A 21,081-nucleotide genomic window follows, 5' to 3' on the forward strand; every position below is an offset into this window, starting at 1 on the left:
GGGAAATGGTTAATGCACAGCCTGAGCAGGTGAGATGTTCCCATAAAGCAGGCTGGTTACATTTAGGTCTGTTGATAGTATTGTAATACCAAGAAATACACCCTAAAAAGAAAGGCTCGACACGGAAGCATACAAACATACAGCTGAGAAACAAGGCTGTTGAGGACAAGTATTGCCATTGCTTTTGTAACACACACAGTTGTGCAATCTGGAGCTTAGTACTACCCCACCTAGCACTAATTGAGCAGTTTTGCATGAAAGACTACTCATCTTCATCTTTGGAAGATGTGGATTTTATTAGGCAGGGTTCCCAAATTCTGTTATCTCACTTTGTGTCTCACTGTGCAACCAGCTACAACCAAGATAATCACTTCCAGCTTTCTAGAGTGTGTTTTTATTGTTTTTGAAGACTTTACATCCAGTTATTGATACCAATTGTGTTTAGTTTTTGTACATAGTATTGTAAAAGGGCTGATGAAGTTTTCAACAGCACCTTTATTTCTGTGTTCTATTTATTTCTGTCTGTAGCTTTTGATTAGCATTGGTCTCTTGTTCAGCTTCAAGCTGCACACAGCTGCTGTGAGCCATACACTGTGAGTTTTAAGAAAACAAGACAGAGGAGATGAAGCAGGGAATGCAGTGAGAAATACAGCTCTGCTTTTGTCCTCCTTTTCTCAGTCTGGACCTCCTTCTCTATGGTTGAGGCCCTACTGTTCATGATAAGTCCCTGAATTTTTCTTGTAATTCAAGCCCATAATATTAAAAAAAAACCCCAACACTAAAATACTGAGCATAAGGCAAAATTTAAAAACATAAAAAATTAAGTATGAACTCAAAGAAGCTAGTTTGCTCCAGCTTCAAGATCCTTCAAAGAAATAACAGTCCAGGAGTCAGCATGTCTGACCACCCAGGGCCACCTCCTTTTCCTGAACCAGATGACTGTAGGGTTGTTAGGTCTAAGGGTCTTGAACTCTTTCCTTAGAAGTATCCTCAAAAAGTGTTTCTTTTTCATTCCTCTGTAGTACAATACTTCCCAGGATACAAACAGGCCAACCGTGTTGATACTGCAGCTGTAACTGAACCCAGATGGTCATTTCCTGCCTCTTCCTTGCCTTGAAAATTAAATCCTTTCCTTATGTATGTTGCTTTTTCCCACCACCTGGCAATATTAATGGATTGGACTCTGCTGTATCACCAATTTTTAAGCTAAGAATTTGGATAGAATAATACATTGACTACCCAGTAGTAGCAAAGAATTGGTCTGGAAGAGAGTGCACAAACTGGTTTTAATGGGGGGCAGAGTTCCCATTTTAAGAAAGCTGACTCCTCAGACTGAAATTAAAACATAGCAATATGTTATACTTCATGACTTCGTATAGGGTGAAAAAATTAATTTTTTTAGAAGTGAATTTTGGCTGAAGTCACATTTGGTGGTCTTTCCTGAAGCTGAGGAACTGTGCTTACTTAAATTTAAAATTCAGTTACTGTTTTGTACCAGTGAGGAAAAACATGGCGGGGAAAAAATTATAATCACAAAATGGAAGGCTTCCCCAAGTGGCAAAAATGCAAAGCTTCTTTTCTTTTCAAGTATTTATTTTATTTTTCAAGTCACAGAATAGTCGAATGCTGGTATTTTATTTTCCAGGGTTGGGGGAAAGCTGTAAATACATGTAAATGTCTTTTATTCATCCCCTTTTCAACTTTGTTGTTTTGTAGTACTACTATTCAATAAAGGATATCTCTGTTGGTGGTATGTGTATTTGTTATGGTCATGCTCGAAGCTGCCCTCTGGATGAAATCACAAAGGTATTCTTTAATCTCATTAATTTATTTTCACAAAACAGTTTTTCCAATTTAAAAAAAAGGACTTTGCCTACTGAGGATGAGAAAGAGGAGGATAAAAGAGGTCTTATGATATGATGCACACAAATTGTTTGCTATCATTTTCTTCCTTTTCTGTGCAAGCATATCTGGGTGTCTGGTAATGTACCCTTCTTGAAGTATGCTCTTTGGCATTAAATTTAAACAATTCAAGGGGCACAACAAGAAATAGTCTCTTTTGCACCACAAGTAGATTTGTGCCTCCTGTTCTAGAAAGGCTATTCCGCAATAGTTGATATAGCATGGTTGAGCAGCCCAATGCTAATTGCAGGATATTTGTGGGTCTTGACATTTTTTAGAGTAAGTCTGATATTAGGCAGACTTTTGGCAACATTCATTGAATTATCCATTAAAAATGTTTCAAGAAAGTGAATTTTCTTTGTTCTTAGAAATTGCAGTGCCAGTGTGAACACAACACGTGTGGAGAGAGCTGTAACAAGTGCTGCCCAGGCTACCACCAGAAACCATGGAGACCAGGAACCATTTCTGCAGGGAACAAATGTGAGAGTAAGTATGCACAGAGGTTTAGATAGTTTCATAAAGGCTTACTTTCTCATTTTGAGGTTGCTTTTCATACAGAATCATACTAGTTCCCAAGAAAAATCCACAAACTGTTAACTGTCTTCACGGGATTGTTTAAAGGTAGAGGACCTACTTCTAATCACAACTGTTAAGAACGTTTTAAATATTCTATCCAATATGACTCCTTGGCTAGTGGAGTTGTCATGTAGTAAAGCTTTCAGAGTCTCTTTTTCAAAGACACTTGAGGATTTATTACACTCCTGTAAAAACTAGCAGATTTGCATCAATCATTTTGTTAGCTACTTGAAATGCAAATTTTTTACATTGATCATAAATTTTGTCAGATAAACAACTTTGTTCTGATAACAAGAAAGAAACTCCTTATGGGCCAATTACATTTCAGATTGCCTGATAGATTGACTTAAGCTGTGCCAGTATGGCCAAATGTGTTGCTAAGGCTAGCTAGTGCATTTTTTCCTCTTCACATCGCTAATGCATAGCACAAACTGCAGAGAATTAAGAACCTATTAGATAAAATTTACAGTTGCAAATAGAAAAGTAGTCTTTTTAGTTGAAGTCTTTACACGAGACTTAATGTCACTTTTTGGAAAGTAGGTGTTTATGACTGTTTGGACTGAAGTATCCTCTTACCTAGATCACATTTATACTTGTGTACTGGCATTGTTGACTTTTCAGACTTCTGTCTAATAATACAAATAAGAGAAGACTTAGGCAGACTTTCTTCTGTAATGCAGAAAATGAAAGAACAGTTATTGCTAACAGCACACAACACTATCGACATCAGTCCTGACAGGATTGTCTTAGTGGGATCTATGGAATACTGTTAAAAACAGTGCTATTAAAGTGGTGACAGTGGTTTTGAAATGTGCTTATTTGCTAAGAAATATAGTGTATCAAGACTGCTGAAGCATATTGCATGGTTATAGGGAAAAAAGCACACTTGAGATGATTTGGTACGCTCTTCTACTTCCATTTTCCACTTCGAAAAATGTCAGTGTTATAGGAACTGTTATACAATGTAAATAAATGGATTTCTTTTCCATTCCTTTTCAGAGTGCAACTGTCATAACAAAGCAGAAGATTGTTATTACAATCAGAGTATTGCAGATCAGAAAAGGAGCATGGATATTCATGGCCAGTATATAGGAGGGGGTGTGTGTTTAAACTGTACTCAGCATACTACTGGAATCAACTGTGAAATGTGTGCTGCTGGATATTTTAGACCACACAAAGTAAGATTTTGAAAATACCATTCTAATGTTTGGGTTTTTTGATCATTGTAGAACATGTGCTGTCTGAGCCTGTGTGCTTTCCAGTTTACTGACAAGTGTCACTCTTTGGAAAAATGACCTAAACTCCACAAAAGACATTTGTTAAGATGTGACTAACAGAGTTAAAAATATGAACTTCCTGCAGTGTTAGAGGTCTCTCTATAATGAGACATACTAAACTAAATTTTTACTCCACAAGGTCTTGCATTGGCAGGGTCATGCATATTTTGGAAAAGCCGTACTTTAGAAATCCAGCATAAATTGGTGCAGAGAGCAAAGGTGAGTCTGTAGAGGTATGGTTAAACAGCAGGTACAGGTCATCCAAAGTAGTAAACATTGGGGTCAGAGATTGTCCGATTCACTTGCTGTAAGAACCATCAAAGAAAAGTCTTCAATCAGCTCATAGCCAATAAATGTGTACCAAGAGGTCATTACTGATTTGTTTTACATCTTAGGCACCTCAAAGGAAAATTTTCCCAGAAAGAAAATAAAATCCTTGCCATATGAATCACATTGCCTTGTATTTCAAAGATGTATAGATCATGAAGTCAGAATGAATCTTCATGAACAGATAATCTCTCCTCCCACTGAACACAGAGCCAAGGATTTCTTTCATTTCCTTCCTCTTTGAACCAGAGTATCTTTGCAGAAAGCATCCATTCTTGTCTTAAACATTTCCATAATCTTTGGCAAACCATCACAGTGGTTAATTGCTGTTACATTAAAAAAAATAGTCTATTTATGCTAAATGTGTTAGGCTTCAGTTTCTAGACATTAGCAGTTACTATGCCTTTGTCTGTGCTATTGAAGACCAAATTTTGCTTCCACATTTAAGTTTTTTCTAGGCTGCAATTCCCTGATCTTCTGTTTGCTAAAATTGAACTAGTCCCTTGATCTATTGCTGCATATTAGCTTTTTCAGTCTTCATTTGTATTAGTTCCAGTGATCCCAGACAAGAAACAGATGTAACCTTACTTTTCCCAGTTAATAATTTGAGAATTTGACAGAGAACATTTGTTTTGTAGGTTTCTCCCTATGAGGATCACCCCTGCTATCCCTGTGGCTGCGACCCATTTGGCTCTCTGAGTTCTGACTGTGTTAAAGATGAGCACCATTCTGACTCACAGCGTGGTAAGGGAGCAGGAGGTGCCTTTTCTCTAAACCTCGAATCTGTCTATATTTCTGGACATTGAAGTTTGAGGGAACACTATCTACTTGTGAATGGCTGACAGTTAGGTACCACTTCAAAACAGTGGTAAATATTTAGGAAGAAAAGGTGAGGCATAACATACTCCTAGGATTTTAAGGTATGTCAGGTCCCTGAGTGTGTTCTTATGTGGGGGTGGTGGGTCCTGACTATGTACAACAATGTGAAGGATTGAGATCTAACACTGTTGTTTATGAATGCTGTTACAGCTGTCACAAAATCCATTTTGCTGCAGTTTCTGTGCATCTGGTACTCTAAGCATGAAAAATAGATGGTGAGACTGACATGCCAAGTATCTGTGTGGAATATGACATGGAGCATAATAAAAAAGGAATACTAAATTACTTGCACTCTCTGAGACATGTTGAATCCAGCCTACTGCCTGCCTTTATTTCTTTCTTTCTCTGTTTTTGATTTTCAAGGGACTTGGCCAGGTCAATGTCAATGCAGAGAAGGTTACACAGGAGAAAAATGTGATCGTTGTGCATTTGGGTATCGGGGCTATCCAAACTGCCTGCGTTGTAACTGCAGCCTGATTGGTAGCATTAATGACGATCCATGCACAGAACCTTGTCTTTGCAAAGTGAGTATTAAACTGTCATTTTTTGTTTAAAATTGAATCTGTGGATTGATTTGTAAACTCCTTCTTAATAAGGGAAATTACTTTATTAACTGGAGAGATCACTCCTTTTACAGGAAGTAACCTGGTGTAACTGTACACCTGACAACCTGGAACTTAAAATTGCTAACTATTCTCTGTACTGAAAACCAGGATGATTTATGTTAAATAGTTCTGTATGTTAGTGATACACCTTTTTCTATATTAGTGGGCCAGACTGGCATTAAAATTAATGCCCATGTGAGTGTGAGGGAGAATCACAGAGACAATGACAGTATGCCTAGCTGGGTTTGGTTTTAGGAGAGAGCTTATACTTCTCTTCAGAGTCACTGATTTTTTTGTAAAGGATGTGTTTATAACATCTGCTTTGTGTGAAGAAACAGCATGCATTTTGAAAGAACTATTGGAACAATTGCATTAGATGTATGTATGAAATATGATTTAGTTTGATATGATTTGATTACAAAGTATAAACCATAAAAAATGTTAGAAAGCAGTTTTGCAGCCTTCTTTTATTTTCTGGTAAATATCCAAATGCCTTCAAATATCTTGCAGCTGTAGATTCTGCTGAACTTTATTACAAATCTGTGTGTCAATATTTAAAGAGGTTACACTTAATTTTCTGAACCAGATGTTAGCTAGTGGTTTATGGTACTTTGTGGCAAAGTATGACAGTGAACAGGAGCCAAAAAAAAAGTGGTTTTTTGACAATTTTTCTGAAACTTCTTAGTCCTATTGCATAATTTATCTGATCCAAAATATCAAACATATAAATAACCAGAGTCTGGAAGAAAGAAATAGCTCCAATGGCCAATTAAAATACAAAAAAAGAGATACAACCATTTTGCCTGATTTTGAGCTAGAGTAACACTATATCAGCCAATGCAGCTAACTGGTGAAAATTTTAGTATAAACTGCATGAGAAACTGTCCCCTTTTAGTGCTGTTGTGGGCATGAGCCTGGCAAACAGAATTTTTAAGCCAGATCATTGAGAGTGTCACCAGCCAGCAGCCCACCTATAGAGGTGAAAGGAAGGAAGGAGAAAAGCTGTGTGCTCCAAATATCAAATGAAGGAGGCGGGATTTCTAAGCCTGTGTAGTCTCTGTGAACACAGCAGTGCAAGCTATTCCTTTTTATACTCTGAATTTCATCATATTTCATCTTTTGTGAAACAGAGCTCTTGAGGTCTAGTCATTGGGTAAGATTTTATTTTTCATTAAAAAATAAATAATAATTTCTTTCTGATAATGTTACAAAGTGAAATGTGTGATCTAAGTGCATTCTGAAGACTGAGACAGCTTTTTTATTAAAGCTGAAAAGATCATACAAATACTATTTCTGTAAAAATCAAAGATTTTAAAATCTCATTATCTCAGGAGGCCCTTTGCCTGAGATTTTTCCCAAGTTTGGTTATTAGCAAATAGAAAGCACTCATCCTCAGCCTTTGAATCAGAGCTGGGATCATAAGTTTTTCATATGGTTTGCAATAACAGTTTGTACTTTGCTTACAAAAGCACATAACCTACCTGTTTAGAGAGGGCTTATGTGAACTTCACATGCCAAACACTAGTCTGGAAGAAGAGACAGTTGGTAGTGTTGCCACCAAAGGTCTCAGATTTCTCTTTGGTAAGCCTGAAATTTGCTTCATGGGACCAAATCTGATGTAGGTCTGGAAACTGCAGTGACTCTTTTGGTTGAAGTGAAGTTTCCCTGGTAACTGCTTCTGAAAGCAAAATTTGATCCACGGGCTTTGCATTTCAGGTTGCAATGCAGAGCTCATACAGGCTTCCTCAAAATAGCAAGACAGGTATGCTTCACTGTATGTCCTGCAGTTGTCCTGATGTCCTAACCATATATATCAGGGAACTTTACAGAGCACCTCATAAAGTTCTCTTTGCCTTTGTAGTGGAGTTTTCCCATAGTGGAAACCAAAGGTTGGGATGAGGGAGTTACATGTGTCCAGGTCTTGTCCTGATAGGAAGCTAGGGCATGATCAGAATCTTGTCCCTGGCAGCAGGAAATGTTCTGTATCTTACTGTGTAGAAATACCCACAGAGATCTACTATTTACACAGCTTTGTGGGCATTTACCGAATATTTTATCTACTGGTCAGCAAAAATTGTCTAATCTTTTTGAATAAATAACTACATATTGTCTGTAAATTTTACAAGAAAAAAAATGGGTGCACTGGTTTGGATTTTCCAACACGCACCCCTGCTGTAAATTCTACATTAAAAGAGGTATGTAGCAGTATGCTCTGAACTACCCAATTTCCATGATAAGAAGGCAGTAGGCCAGTAAAAGGAGCTAAAGGGGAGTGGAGCACCTCTACTTTTGGAGTAGGAGTTTCTGGACCTTAGCCAGAGCATATTAGGAAGAAGAGCTGCCAGCAAGCGTTAAGTGTGTGTGGTGTTCCTCCAGGAAGAGGGGCAGCAGTGGTGAGGATCACAGTGTAAATATTAATAGATGGCTAAGGAACATTTGTCTTGAAGCTGGCTGTGGTAACTGCAGGAGCCTGGCCTTAAAGGTGATCTGTGCTGTATGCAGACCATCTGGATTCAGTAAATATGGGAACTTTTCTCCAGAGCAATCTACAGATTCAAGCTATGAGAGAAGCAGGCTGGCAGAAGCTTTTCAAACCCTGCCTGTGTCCTGAAATTTCACTGCAATAGAGCCCTTGCCAAGGCATGTTTAGGTTTTGATGAACTGGCAAATTCTGATGAATTTTTCTAATCAGTTTTAGTTTTAAGCTCTGAGTCTTATTCAATAATCCTGCTGTGCTGAAATCTGTTTTCTTTTATAACCTTCCGAAAGCTGTTATGCCTACATCCCACCTAATCCACTGTATTTGTTACCATAATAATGCTGATGTGAAACAAATGTTATATGTTATTGACAGGAAAATGTAGAAGGTGAAAACTGTGATCTCTGTAAACCAGGATTCTACAATTTGCAAGAAAGAAATCCCCAGGGCTGCACAGAGTGTTTCTGCTTTGGGGTTTCTGATGTCTGTGACAGCCTAACATGGCCCATCAGTCAGGTATTTCATGACCTAATATTCTTTCCTCTGGCAGCTGCAAAATGTACCATATTTCTCTTTGACATACACCCAAGTTAACTGCAACTTCTGGCATGTGTTTTCTTACAGTGGAATGGATTTTCAGTGTCACTCAGCAGCTCTGAGTGTGTCAGTGTGTCATCCCAGTGCAGGCTTTGGCCCCACTGACTTGCAGTAATATCAGAAGCACTGGGTAGTGGGTGCTGTGATAATGCACTGGAAAAATGCATTTTTTTTCTGACCTTGTGCTGTTAAGTTTCTTTGCATGTTGAAGAGATGAAGCCAAACCTGTTTCCTTGCTCTGACACCTGTTGAGCAAGGCTAGAGTGACCTGTGGCAATAATGCCAATACTCTTTCTTAGAAAGCAGAGTGGTTGTAAATATCACTGTCTTCTGAATAGACATTTATTGACTTAGCGGTATCTTTGCGGAGCTAGTTACGCTTTAGTCCCGTGTTTTGTGTGCCAATAAAAACACATCAAGTTGACTGAAATTCTAAGATGCTTGTATAAAACTCTTTCAGAGAGAACAAAGTTTTCTCATATTGCTCCCTCTTCTGGGAACTCTGGATTTAGCTTCCCTCCAGTTCGCTCAACCCTATCTATAAATGGGGACAACAGACCTCAAAGCTGTTGAAGTTCTGTAATTCTATCTCAGGGAATTACATAGGTATAATAATAATTTTATTGGGAGGATGAAAATCACACTCATTATATTTTTGTTCCCATCTAATAGAGAGGTAGAGACAATCCTAGGCTGAAGTGGCATATTTACGTGTATTGGATGTCAGACTGGGCTAATGAAAGTGTTACAGATCCATCAGTTTGAATGAATGTCTAGGGAGGTGTTAAGTGTCAGTGACACGAAGCCTGACTCCATTAATAATACTCTTCTTTTTTGCAGATATCAGACATGACTGGATGGCTTGTTACTGATCTGTATAATGCCAGGAGTGTGCAACCTCAGAGAAGCCCATTTGATGGACCCCGTCAAATAAGTATTAACAACACTGAGGCTGTGAAAGTACTGAAACATACTTATTACTGGTCAGCACCTGAGACATATCTAGGAAATAAAGTAAGTTTTCAACTAGAATCAAAACTCCTTCGTAGTTCTCTATTTTAATCATAACATAACTGCTTTAATATATAGTTTCTCTAATTAAAAATGACACATAAACCCCAGTATTATCAGACTTCCCAATCTATCTCTCCTCTTCAAGTCAGTGTTCCTGGCCAGACATTCCCAGTACCCTCTTCTTACTCTTTGATCTCATTCATCTCCCTGCTTCTTTCTCTGCCTGTCTTTGACACAATATAATCTCTCTTTTTTTATTCTCCTGACTGTTACTAATTTATATGCTCACATTCCCCATACTCTTGGCTCCTATCCCAAAGCTTACACCCTTCACACCTTGTCCGATACAGTAGACAGGACCATTGAATTTCTCTTGCCTGCCTCTTGGCAATCTCCCATTTCACGTTAGTTTCCAACAAACTAGTCTTTAATTTTTGCCTTGGTTACTATCTAAAGCTCTGAGTCTCCCTTTTTTTCAGCAGAATCATGGAATAGTTGAGGTTGGAAGGGACCTCTGGAGGTCATCTTGCCCAACCTCCCTGCTCAATCAGGGTCACTTAGAGCAGGTTAGGTTGCTCAGCACCATGTCCAGAGCTGTTTCTGAGCAACTCCAAGGATGGAGACCTCACAACCTCCCTGGGCAACCTGTGCCAGCGTTCGGACATCCGCACAGTAGAAAAGTGTTCCCTGATGTTCAGAGGGAACCTCCTGTGTTTCACTTTGTGCCTATTGCCTCTGGTCCTGTCACTGGGCACCATTGAAAAAAGCCTGGCTCTGTCCTCTTTGCACCCTCTCTTCAGGTGTTCGTATATACTGATGAGATCTCCGTGAGCCTTCTCTAGGCTGAATAGTCCCAGTACTCTTAGTCTTTCCTCATATGAAAGATACTCCAGGCTCTTAATCATCTTAGTGGTCCTTTGCTGGGCTCTTTCCAGGATGTCCATCTCTCCCTTATACTGGGAAGCCCAGAACTCAACTCAGAACTCCAGCTGTGGCCTCACCAGTGCTGAGTAGAGAGAACCTTACAGCCTCATCTTTAATTATTTTAAGTCTCTTTGCCCATGCAGCCCTGTTTCTTAGTATGGTGACACAATAAATGAAAATGAGTCTCAGAAGTGTAACATTAGGAGTAGTTTTACACAGGTCAACACTTGCTCAAATTCTGATCTCTTATTTAATATGTCTAACTGTTGGTACTACTCTTTAACTTACTTTGAAGTAGGCAGCAACAGCTGTTGGCTAAGAAGCCTGTAAGGTGGAATATGAATAACTCCAACGTGCTGTGCCCCTTGGCTAAGACAGTAGCGTAAACCTCTGCAGTTTGTTGGAGGTCCTGTAGGTGTTTCAATGAATGAGGGCACTTCTCTGAATCCTCTGTAGAGCATTCAGATAGCTTTCCCCACCTGCACAGCAACAAACCAGTGTTTGTCCCTGTGCATGTTAAATTTTCCATGGAAAGTGGTATTTGTAAACCATGTACACCTATAATTTGGACATTGTACTGTGCCATATCACTTCTTTGTGTTGGTTGGAGGTTATCGTGTTGTTAAGACTTTGCTTTTTGTTAATTTCAGCTCACAGCTTTTGGTGGAGACTTGAAGTATACAGTATCTTACGACATTCCAATGGAGAGTGTGGACAGTGATATAGTATCTAGTGTGGATGTCATCATTCAGGTGGATTTTTTTTCAGCTTGTTACTGTTCAGACATTATTAGGAATCTACAAAGGGGTTAAAAAAAGGAAAATAAAATAATATTTCTATAGTAGTAGTTTTGTCAATTTTAAGTCCCTTAAAAGTCACTACCAAGATTTTGTTACTAACTCATTTCTCTGATTTTCGGATCCATTTGTCTGAAATTCTAGCTATACTATACTAGTTTTAATTTATAAATACCTAAATTTTAACCTATGTGTAAACAGGTGAGGTGGTCATTATCAAATGTACAATGCTCTGTTTACAATCAAAACTACAATAAGCTGAAAGGACTTGTATTTATGAAACAGATGAGTGTTCTTGCTTTTCTAGATTTATGTTGCAGTTAAAAAGTAAGGCTCTATACTGAATCCAGGCACCTCCAAAAAAGGTTTAATTTGTAATACATACTTAGCAATAGAACAAAGGAGAAAGGAGATTCTGTTTTGTAGAGGAGTTTGATTTTTGAAATTTAATTATTTTTCCAAAAGAAAACCCAAGTATTTCTGAAGTCTCTGAACCCAAAAAGAATGGGATCATAGTCTTCCTGAAGCCACAGAAAACGCAGACCTCTTACTTACCTTTTTTCTAGTGCAAGAAATCTAGTTTGATTGCCTCTTTTCTGTGTTATCTGGATGTATATCTGACACTTTGCTTAATTAAGTAATTGCTTAATAAAATTTGCATGCAAATATGGAAGATGTTTTCTCTGTCTTTCAATTTCAGGGTAATGGGCAGATTTTGAGTACAAGAGCAGCGGGCACAACATTACAGCCCTATGAGGAGTACTCTAATGCAGTGAGATTTGTATCAGAGAATTTCATAGACTTCAATACAAAGAAAGCTATAGACCGGGAAAGGTTGATGACTGTTCTGGTAAACGTGACCCATCTTCTGATCAGGGCCAACTACAACATTGCCAAAAAAGCTGTGTACAGGTGAGGGAGAAAAAATATTCAAGTTAATCTATATACTGCTATTATTTTTGTGAATATGAAACACTATTCATAGTGGCAGTATCCCTAAAGTTTTATGTTAATAATTTCTAGAAAAAAACATTTTTGATTGAGTTTTCTCAAGACCGGTCTTGTCTCCAAAATACATTCATGTGGAAAAGGGCATTTGGTTGTTTTAAAGATATCTGATAGCAGAAAAATTGTTTCCTGCTTTAAAGGAATACTACATAAAAGCCTTATTACAATGGCTGCTTTGTTAGAGGGAAATACCTCCGAAACTCTAAACAGTATGCTTATTTTGGTATGTGGCAAGTTAATCCATCACTGACTATTGAAAACCTACCAGTAAAGACGTTGGCTGTAATTTCTTTTAATGTCTGTTTGTTAGATGTTTCTGACGCTCATCTCTGAGGGAGTGCTTAATAGGAAAATCAGGCTGCAATGGATTAACTGGTCATTCCATAGTCTCAAGTCAGCATTAGCAGTATCTGCATTAGACCTTACGGATCTCTGTTTTACCTGTTCTCCAAGACACATGGGAATAAAGTCTTATCATTCTCAAGGGAATCAGTTCCAGTGCTTCACTGTTTATTTACTTAATTCCCTTAGTCTCACCAATAACCTTTCTTCCTCATTCCCTAATTTGATAGAGTTTCATTTGATTTCATTTGATAGCGTCAATAACATTGGACTTGATACCAAATTTGCTTTGTGCCCTTTTGTGCCCTTGAAGAATGGTGATATTTATGTCCATTTAGGGATAGTTTGTTCATCTTTCTGGAAAGTTTGCGAAGATTTATTTAAATCATTTTACCTGTGACTGAGAAGATTGTCTCTGCTTAGAGTTTTGCTCTGTTCTGTAGTGTGCAGCACCAATGAACTGGTGCTGTTTCTCACTACTTACCCACCTGCAATATGTGCACACAGTGCGGTAAAGCTATCTTATTTCAGGACAGCAAGAGAAGACTGCCCCACTGATGTACCTCTAATACCATGATGGAGGGGGAAGGTTTTGTTTAAACCTCTTCACAGAAGAGACAATGGTAGTAACAATAATGATAACAGGAGGAGGGCACATCTACTCCCAGAACTGCAAATGCAGTGATGAAACTATGATCGTAGTTTTTTTACAGCAGAGATTTGTGCCTGTTCCTCAGCTGTCACTGCTGGGGAGCAGTACTCAGCAGTGTTACTCCCCTAGAAGCAAACTATCCTGGTTCAAACTCAAGTTTGGGGAAACAAATGATGGGATGTTTTCATGCTTGATCCTAGGTTGGACTCTGTGACCTTGGATACTGCAGGTGCAAATGTTATAGATCTTTCTTCAGCACCAGATGTGGAATTCTGTGAATGTCCTCAAGGTTACACAGGAATATCCTGTGAGGTAACCTCTTTCTGTGTTTTATGGATGCAAAATTATCTCCTATCTGAAAGGATCTAGGTTTTAAAGGCAGTCTGCCTTTAATTATACTGCCATAAAAGTACATGTTCTGTGGTGAAATGATGTCTACTCTACTGTACACAATGCTGTCGATACTTTCTTCCAGATATGCTAAATGGAATTTTACACTTATTTCTTGAATTCTATTTGATGGCACTAAAAGATGATGATACACTTTAGAACATCAGTGTTGCAGAGGGAGCAGCTGTAAAAGCTCTGTGAAGCTGTTTTGAGCTTACCTTACTCATAGCACTTTTCCTGGATCTGAACTGTGTACAGTTTATTTCTGTTTTATGTCATTAAGTTTATGGAGGCAATAAGGAATCTTAGCAGGAGGAATGCTAGCCTTTGGAAGATCCCACAAGGGCCAAATGTGTTGCACAAGGTGGTGTCTTATATATGTGTGAATAGAAGATTAGGGAGGCAGAGCACCATCTGCAGAATAGCAGGAATTATTTTGACAAATCATTTCAGTATGAAGCCTTGTGCCATAGCATTGCTAATGATTCTGCAGAGGAGATAGAACATCTGTTTTTTATTGTCCCACAATAAAGAACTTCACATATTCAACTGCACAAAACTTAACTTATGTGCCTCCAGGGGACAAAGGGCTGAATCAGTGTTTTATGGAGTTAATTCTTATCCCCTGTATCCAGTGCAAGTAAAAAACAACCACCAGAAAAGAGCTGCAGTGACATCAATAGAGTTGAAAGAGCATTCAGTTACTACAGTGTGAATGAGTCGGATGGTGGGTGGTCGGAAGAGGGCTCTTTGAAATTGTTTTGATGTGTACTTTTAACATACATAATGCTACTGCTTTTTCCCCCCTGTTTCTTTTCAGTCCTGTCTCCCTGGGTACTACCGTGTGGATGGAATACTCTTTGGAGGTATTTGTCAACCCTGCAAATGCAATGGGCATGCAGCCGAGTGTGATATTCATGGTGTTTGCTTTGTAAGTCATCCTTCAAAGTGTTTGTGTTTTAAGCATCTATTTAGGAATTAAGAGAGCATATTGGCTGTGGGAGACAAGTTTACAGTGTATGTAAATTTCAAGCTATAGGCACCAAGTGTTTATTTTTCTTGCTTTTCATTGTTTGCTTCAGAATATGTTCAGGGGGCTCTATTAAAGTGTTCTCCAATAATGGGTTTGTTTCACTTTATCACTTCAAGTGGGGAATAATCAGAACTAAAATTAAAATGTCACCATATACTGCCTGATAAAAATCTTAACTTTGCTTGCTGCAGGTGACAATAAAACTTTTCCTGAAAGGAACAAAATTAAGCAGTGTTTTGGGTGAATATCTGTTTTCAGATATATGTGCATCTTCCTTGGCTAACATCAGTGGAAATTACACATTACCTTCTGAAGAGAGAATTCAGCTCTCAGATCTCTTCTGAAATTTAAAGCTCACAGAAATAAAATGTCTAAACACCAGTAAGAAATATATAAGAATTTGTTACTGCAAATGTGTGCAATATGCAAAATATGTTTAAGTTCATGTATAAGTAATGTGGCTGGTTTCATGCTGTAAAGTAAATTCTAAAATGTAAGAAAGAAACAATTAGGATTTGTTGTTACAACTCAGGAAAAAAACCACTTGTTTTCAGAGTTCTACTGTGTTCTTCATGGCTGTCTCCCTGAATGTTATACTGCATGCAGACTCCTGCAGGGATCACTTAGGGGCTGAAAAACCTTCAAGAGTATGAAAAGATTTTTTCCATGTCTCACAGGCTTGTCAACACAACACGACAGGACCTTTCTGTGATCGGTGCTTGCCTGGCTTCTATGGAAGTCCATCCCAAGGAACTACTGAGGACTGCCAGCCCTGTGCATGTCCTCTGAGTTCTGCTGCAAACAAGTAAGCTGCTTACGTGACATTTTCTTTTGCATCTTCAGCAAAATCAGGAAGTGAGATAAAGAAAAAATGTCACGAAATCTGAAGGAGAGAGAGAAGGACTTTTTTTCTCCCTCTTCATTTGAGTGTTTTTCCAGATAGACAAATGCATAGACTAAGCTAAGACAGGCTGAGTGAACTGGTGCAATTTGTATGTGAAGGTTGAAAGTAATACTTCAACATATCCTTGAACTTGTTAGTAAAATTGCTCTGTCCTTTCATGTTGTTTCAGAAAACAACAGGACAGAAGTGTTGCATGTGAAAAAAAGGAGCTCAGTACAGAAATTGGACAGATTTGCTAGAAAGAGGGCCAGGTTTTTAGGAAGTTTTAAAATCTTCCTTTCCTCTAAAAGAAAAAAACCTCAAGAAGAGTTTTGAAAATGATAACTATTTTGACATGTTGTACTATTTAAAGCATTGATGTTAATCTAGAAAAATCAGCAATTGCATGGTTCTGTAGATAGGTGCATGGACTTGAAGAATGGATATTGGATGTTTGTAGAAGCCTTGTGATTCTGTGTATTGATACTGACTGCCGTAAATATTGTTGATAGTTTCAGTCCTACTTGCCAGCTGAGTGAAGGAGGTGGAATTGTCTGTGACAACTGTCTTCCAGGCTACACTGGTTCTCAGTGTGAAAGGTATGTACACTAGCTTTGGGTAAAAATATCTATATCATTGCCATCCCTAACTGTTCATCATCCTACCTGCCTCGAATTTTTCATACCACATGTACAGAACATTGCTAATAAAATTTTCCTTCCCATTTTTTGTCTTTGCTTGTAATACAGAGATACTTTAGATAAAAAATTAATAGGAAATACTCCCTTGGGTGGGGAGAGTGTTTGACATGGCTGCATTCCAGCTGATAAAGTTTTTAATCTCTGGTGCAGGTGTGCTAATGGTTACTATGGAAATCCACTCATGCCTGGACAATCGTGTGCTCCTTGTGAATGCAATGGCAATGTAAACCCTCAGGAAGATGGCTACTGTGATACCTTCACAGGACAATGCCTGAAATGTCTGGGGAACACAGCAGGTCACCACTGCGAAAAGTGTGCTGATGGGTATTACGGGGATGCAGTGATTAAGAAAAGCTGTCGTGGTAAGCTGTTATTACTCTCAGAATTTGTGATGTACATGTAGCAGAATGGATAGCAAGATATGCACCTTTACTGAAAGAGTTAATCTTCAAGTTGTGAGTTGGCAAGTGCGAGTTGAAAACTATGGGGTTGGGTTAGCCTCAGGAAGGAATGTATTATGCTAGGGTCTGACACTTCATATTCCTGAAACTTGTTGGCTTGCTTAACACTGTCCCTCCAGTGATCTGCTGTAGACATTGACTACTTCTGAATGTTACATATAGGGCTGGAAGAAACAAACTTCTCGGATTATCTATTCAGAGGTAGTTTTTTAAATCTTTTATCCCAAATGTGTAGTACAGGTATTACTGTAGTATATTAACATCTATGGGATATAAACAGGTGGAACACATGTTATGTACTGAATTTGGAATTCTGTATAATAATGAATGCATATAGATAGACGTTAATAAATTTTTTAAATTTGGTTTCTTTTTGTCTAAACATAAGCCTGTGCGTGCCATGTGAATGGTTCCCTTTCAAGTACTTGTCATCATGAGACAGGCTTCTGTCACTGCAAATCAAATGTGATTGGAGAAAGATGTGATAAGTGTTTGGTGAGCAAATATTTACCTGTTCCTAATATCTACATTTTCATGTATCTTGGTCTTCGTGTTTATCTATAGATATTGATTAAAACAGATACAGAGAATAGCAGCAAATACATTCAGGGAAGAGGGGACCTGTTGCTGGGGCAGAGACCAAAAGCTTTTGCGGTTGCAAATTGCTCTGTGTGTGCTCCTTGCAGATGTGAAGCTGTGTGGTTGATTCTGCATCCTTATGTATAGGGCTGTTCAGGCTAGTGCTGCGCTCACTGACAGCGGACAGTCATGTTGGCTTACCAAAAAAACAAACCGAATACTGCTGACAGACCTGAAGGGGACCTTAGCGCTGTGCTTCTGCAAAATGAAGCCTGAGTGGAAATAACTGAAGAATGTGGTTGGTGATAATAAATACATCATGGCTGAACGCCAAAAAGGGATTCAGCTAAAAGACAGGCCTGTTATAAGAACAAGTAGATATTCACTGGTGATACAAAACAACAGTTTCCAGCCTTTGCTGAGTGTAGAACTGCCTCAAAGACCAGAGCAGGACATCTGTGCCCAGTTACTGCCCTTGTGCCAGCCCAGCTGAGTGCCTTTCAGTCCACATGTACTGTAGGTCGCTGACCTGCTCTGTTCTGGTCTTTCATTCACATTCACAGAAATCTCTGCCTGATCAGCACAGCCCACACTCACCTCATGGAAGTCTTTTACAGTCTGAGGTTATTTTAATTTAAACATAAAGTCTCACTGCTGAGATTAGAGGACCACGAGAGCATTTCAGTGTTCACTTTTTCAACCAAATGCATACTTGTGTATAGCTGGGAACAGTGAAGAGATAAGGCCAGAGAGTCCTCCCACAGCAGTCACACCATGCTGACCAGTATTCATGCAGGTCCAACAGCAGGGAAAGTAAACAAGAAAAAATGAAGTGTGTACATTGTATTGTTTTCAAAAATGTATGAAATATAGCTCAAATGTATTTACTTGCTATCCAACAGAATGGTTATTATGGCCTGCTTACTGGGCTGGGCTGCATTCCCTGCAACTGTAGTCAATTTGGCTCAGTCTCTGAGGACTGCAATCATCAGGGGCAGTGTCACTGTGTACCAGGAGTGACTGGAGAAAAGTGTGATCGTTGTGCTCGTGGCTTTCATGCGTTCCAGGATGGTGGCTGCACACGTAAGCTCTAATCCATGATCCTTTCAGAGTTTGTCTGGAATTTCTTTCAGCAATATATTTTGTGTTAAACTCTGGCAAAGGTCATTTGTTTTGATGATTATATGGAAAAATCTGTAGAATGGTCTCCTAATACTTTGATTAAGCTAGGGAGCAAAACATTTCTTTGGTTGCTTATTGTGTAGTTCCTTGTAAAAGGTGGTGACTGTGAAATAGCAACTCATAAAGGTTGCATGAGAAAAATCTTGCATCCTCAATAGCTCCTTTGTCTCTTTTGGTTTTTTTGTTTTATTTTTTTTTTTACAAAATGCTTCAGTCCTTCAGAGAGAATAGAAAATTCATTTTTTCTGCAATTGTAAAAGTTAAGAGCAACTACTCTTACAGATTTTTACCTTGTTTTTTCATTTAATTCTTTTACTTTATACTTTGATATGATGTCATTGACTATTTTCCCATCACCACCTGGGTGTGTACAATTTTTAGTGATAATACAGAGGAAAATGTTAATCCAAACAGAGAGCATGCCATCAAAACCCCTAATTTATCATATTAATAAGATACCCTTTTCAACACAGTATAGCTAAAGGAGTGCCTACCTTTCCTCTAACCTGACAGAAACATTTTTTTCATGCCTCAAATAATATGGTAATATGAAATCTGCAGGGAGATTATGTGATAGGGTTATTTTTTGGAACATATATGATGTGTCTTTACTAAGAATCAAAGATCCCTTAGGTACCTTTAACCATTTCAGTCTCGAACATTTTGTTAATGTTATTAAGACAATTAATAAAACCACTTTTCTGAACTTCTGCTTTTTAGCAAGAATAGTCTTGAATTTCTTAAATAGACAAGTGCTTCCTTCAGCAGTTAGTTATAAAAATAGTTATCCATCCCTATTATTCACTAAGTAATTTCAGAAAAGTACTAATTCCTGAGATGAATCCTTACGCCTGCTTGAGAATATTATCATATCTCTTGATGAGTTTTGTATCCTCTATAATAGAAATTCTTCCTACAAATTGACTCTTCTCCACAATAATTTTGTTTGGCTTTGTTGATTCTCCTGAGGAAATGCAGCACTGCTTTTTAAACCACCAAACGGGCTATGTCAAGAAGCAATAATGGGCTTTCAATAAAAATGTCACTGTGGTCATAATTTGTTTCTCAGTGATTAGAGATGGCAAGGAGTTATTAGTGGAATGTACTGCATAATTAAGAAAAGACAAACTATCAGTGATCTTGGAGTGTCTTCTCTGTAGCTAAAACAAGGGTAAAGTTAATCATTCAGTCCTATTTCTCTTCCAGCCTGTGACTGTGCTCATACTCAGAACAACTGTAATGCTGAGTCTGGCCAATGCATTTGTCCCCCTCACACTCGGGGAGCAAAATGTGAACTCTGTGAAGAAAATCACTGGGGACTTTCTCCTAAACTTGGCTGCAAGGTATGGTAGGCTGGTCAAAAAGCCATGGCTGTTAAAAGCAATTTGCCTTATACTAGTGTTAGAATTGGACTCTTGTTCTAAGAACCTCATCTTTGTTCTCTGTCTCAAAGTGTTAGTGCAACAGGATCACATTAAAAAAAAAAATTAAAAAAAGTCAAACTGTAAAGTGTTTATTGAGGAACTTTCTAAGAAAGTTATCTTTGAAAATACTGATCAGAGTGCCTATTCTGGATAGGTGTATAGATCATATTAAAATTTTGAAGTTGTATTCTAACTTTTAATTGCTTAAATAGCAATACTAAACCAGATTTATAGCAACAATTGGCAACAAGGAACATAGTTTCTGTGCTAATCAAGAAGTGATTATATTATGGTTTTAAGAAAATGAAATCTAGCTTATCTTGAAAGTCACTGCATGCTTTTTTTCAGGATATTTAGAAATAAAATGGTATAAGGTATTTAATGAATGAAAAAATGGTAACTCCCATTATCTCAGCTTAATATTTATGATTAAGCAGTAAAATGCCAACTCAGTGTGGATCCAAGGAGTAGCAACTATTTACACAATTAGGTTCATGCAGAAAATGCCTGACAGTTATGGCATTGGGCCAATTTTTATTTTATAAATATTGAGATTTTTAAAAACCACAGAATTACATGAATGTAATGGGTAATTTCAATGGAGAAACCACAAATATGATCAACTTGACAAGGTCTGTCATTATCTGCAGTAAACACTTGACAAGTACAAGTATCAGCCAGATTGTTTTCTTTTTCTCCCTTTAATTTTTTAGAGTAAGAATGATAAAATAGTCCTATAATATCCTTCAGAGTTTTCCATCTTAGTGATTTATAGCAACTTACTTAGCAGCCGGTCTTTAAACCACCGCTTTGTCAGCTACCAGCCACTGTCATTCTGACCTAATGTTCTGCAAATACAATGTGCTGGTCCCTGTGCGTTTGCCTTGAAGTGTTCATTTTGTAGGGTGATTTCACAGCACTTGCTAACGATCAAGTTTAATTAAATATGTAACTGCTCACTTTTGCTAAGTCGTTTAGCATTCCTTTTGCTTACAGCATCACAATAATTAACATGAATTACTCTAAGGTATTTTAGTTACTTTCTTGAT

The 21,081-nt window shown here is 38.1% G+C and overlaps 1 protein-coding gene across 4 annotated transcripts in view; it reads left to right on the forward strand.

Annotated features, from left to right (window-relative positions):
* The window catches only part of LAMA1 (laminin subunit alpha 1), a 101,739-nt gene that overhangs the window by 33,896 nt on the left and 46,762 nt on the right, over positions 1 to 21,081 (forward strand). For all 4 annotated transcript variants that reach the window (XR_012630127.1, XR_012630126.1, XR_012630129.1 and 1 more), the window contains exons 6-22: positions 1,717 to 1,806; positions 2,271 to 2,388; positions 3,478 to 3,656; positions 4,721 to 4,826; positions 5,325 to 5,485; positions 8,421 to 8,561; positions 9,483 to 9,656; positions 11,231 to 11,332; positions 12,078 to 12,289; positions 13,580 to 13,691; positions 14,590 to 14,700; positions 15,480 to 15,607; positions 16,198 to 16,284; positions 16,537 to 16,748; positions 17,236 to 17,342; positions 18,329 to 18,509; positions 19,815 to 19,951. Coding sequence is in view for 1 of the 4 variants with exons in the window: in XM_074878581.1 (XP_074734682.1) it covers positions 1,717 to 1,806; positions 2,271 to 2,388; positions 3,478 to 3,656; positions 4,721 to 4,826; positions 5,325 to 5,485; positions 8,421 to 8,561; positions 9,483 to 9,656; positions 11,231 to 11,332; positions 12,078 to 12,289; positions 13,580 to 13,691; positions 14,590 to 14,700; positions 15,480 to 15,607; positions 16,198 to 16,284; positions 16,537 to 16,748; positions 17,236 to 17,342; positions 18,329 to 18,509; positions 19,815 to 19,951 (2,358 nt within the window). In the remaining 3 variants the exon portion in view is untranslated. The remainder of the gene's footprint in view (positions 1 to 1,716; positions 1,807 to 2,270; positions 2,389 to 3,477; positions 3,657 to 4,720; positions 4,827 to 5,324; positions 5,486 to 8,420; positions 8,562 to 9,482; positions 9,657 to 11,230; positions 11,333 to 12,077; positions 12,290 to 13,579; positions 13,692 to 14,589; positions 14,701 to 15,479; positions 15,608 to 16,197; positions 16,285 to 16,536; positions 16,749 to 17,235; positions 17,343 to 18,328; positions 18,510 to 19,814; positions 19,952 to 21,081) is intronic.

Source organism: Strix uralensis, chromosome 1, assembly GCF_047716275.1.
Source record: "Strix uralensis isolate ZFMK-TIS-50842 chromosome 1, bStrUra1, whole genome shotgun sequence".
NCBI classification, from domain to species: domain Eukaryota; kingdom Metazoa; phylum Chordata; class Aves; order Strigiformes; family Strigidae; genus Strix; species Strix uralensis.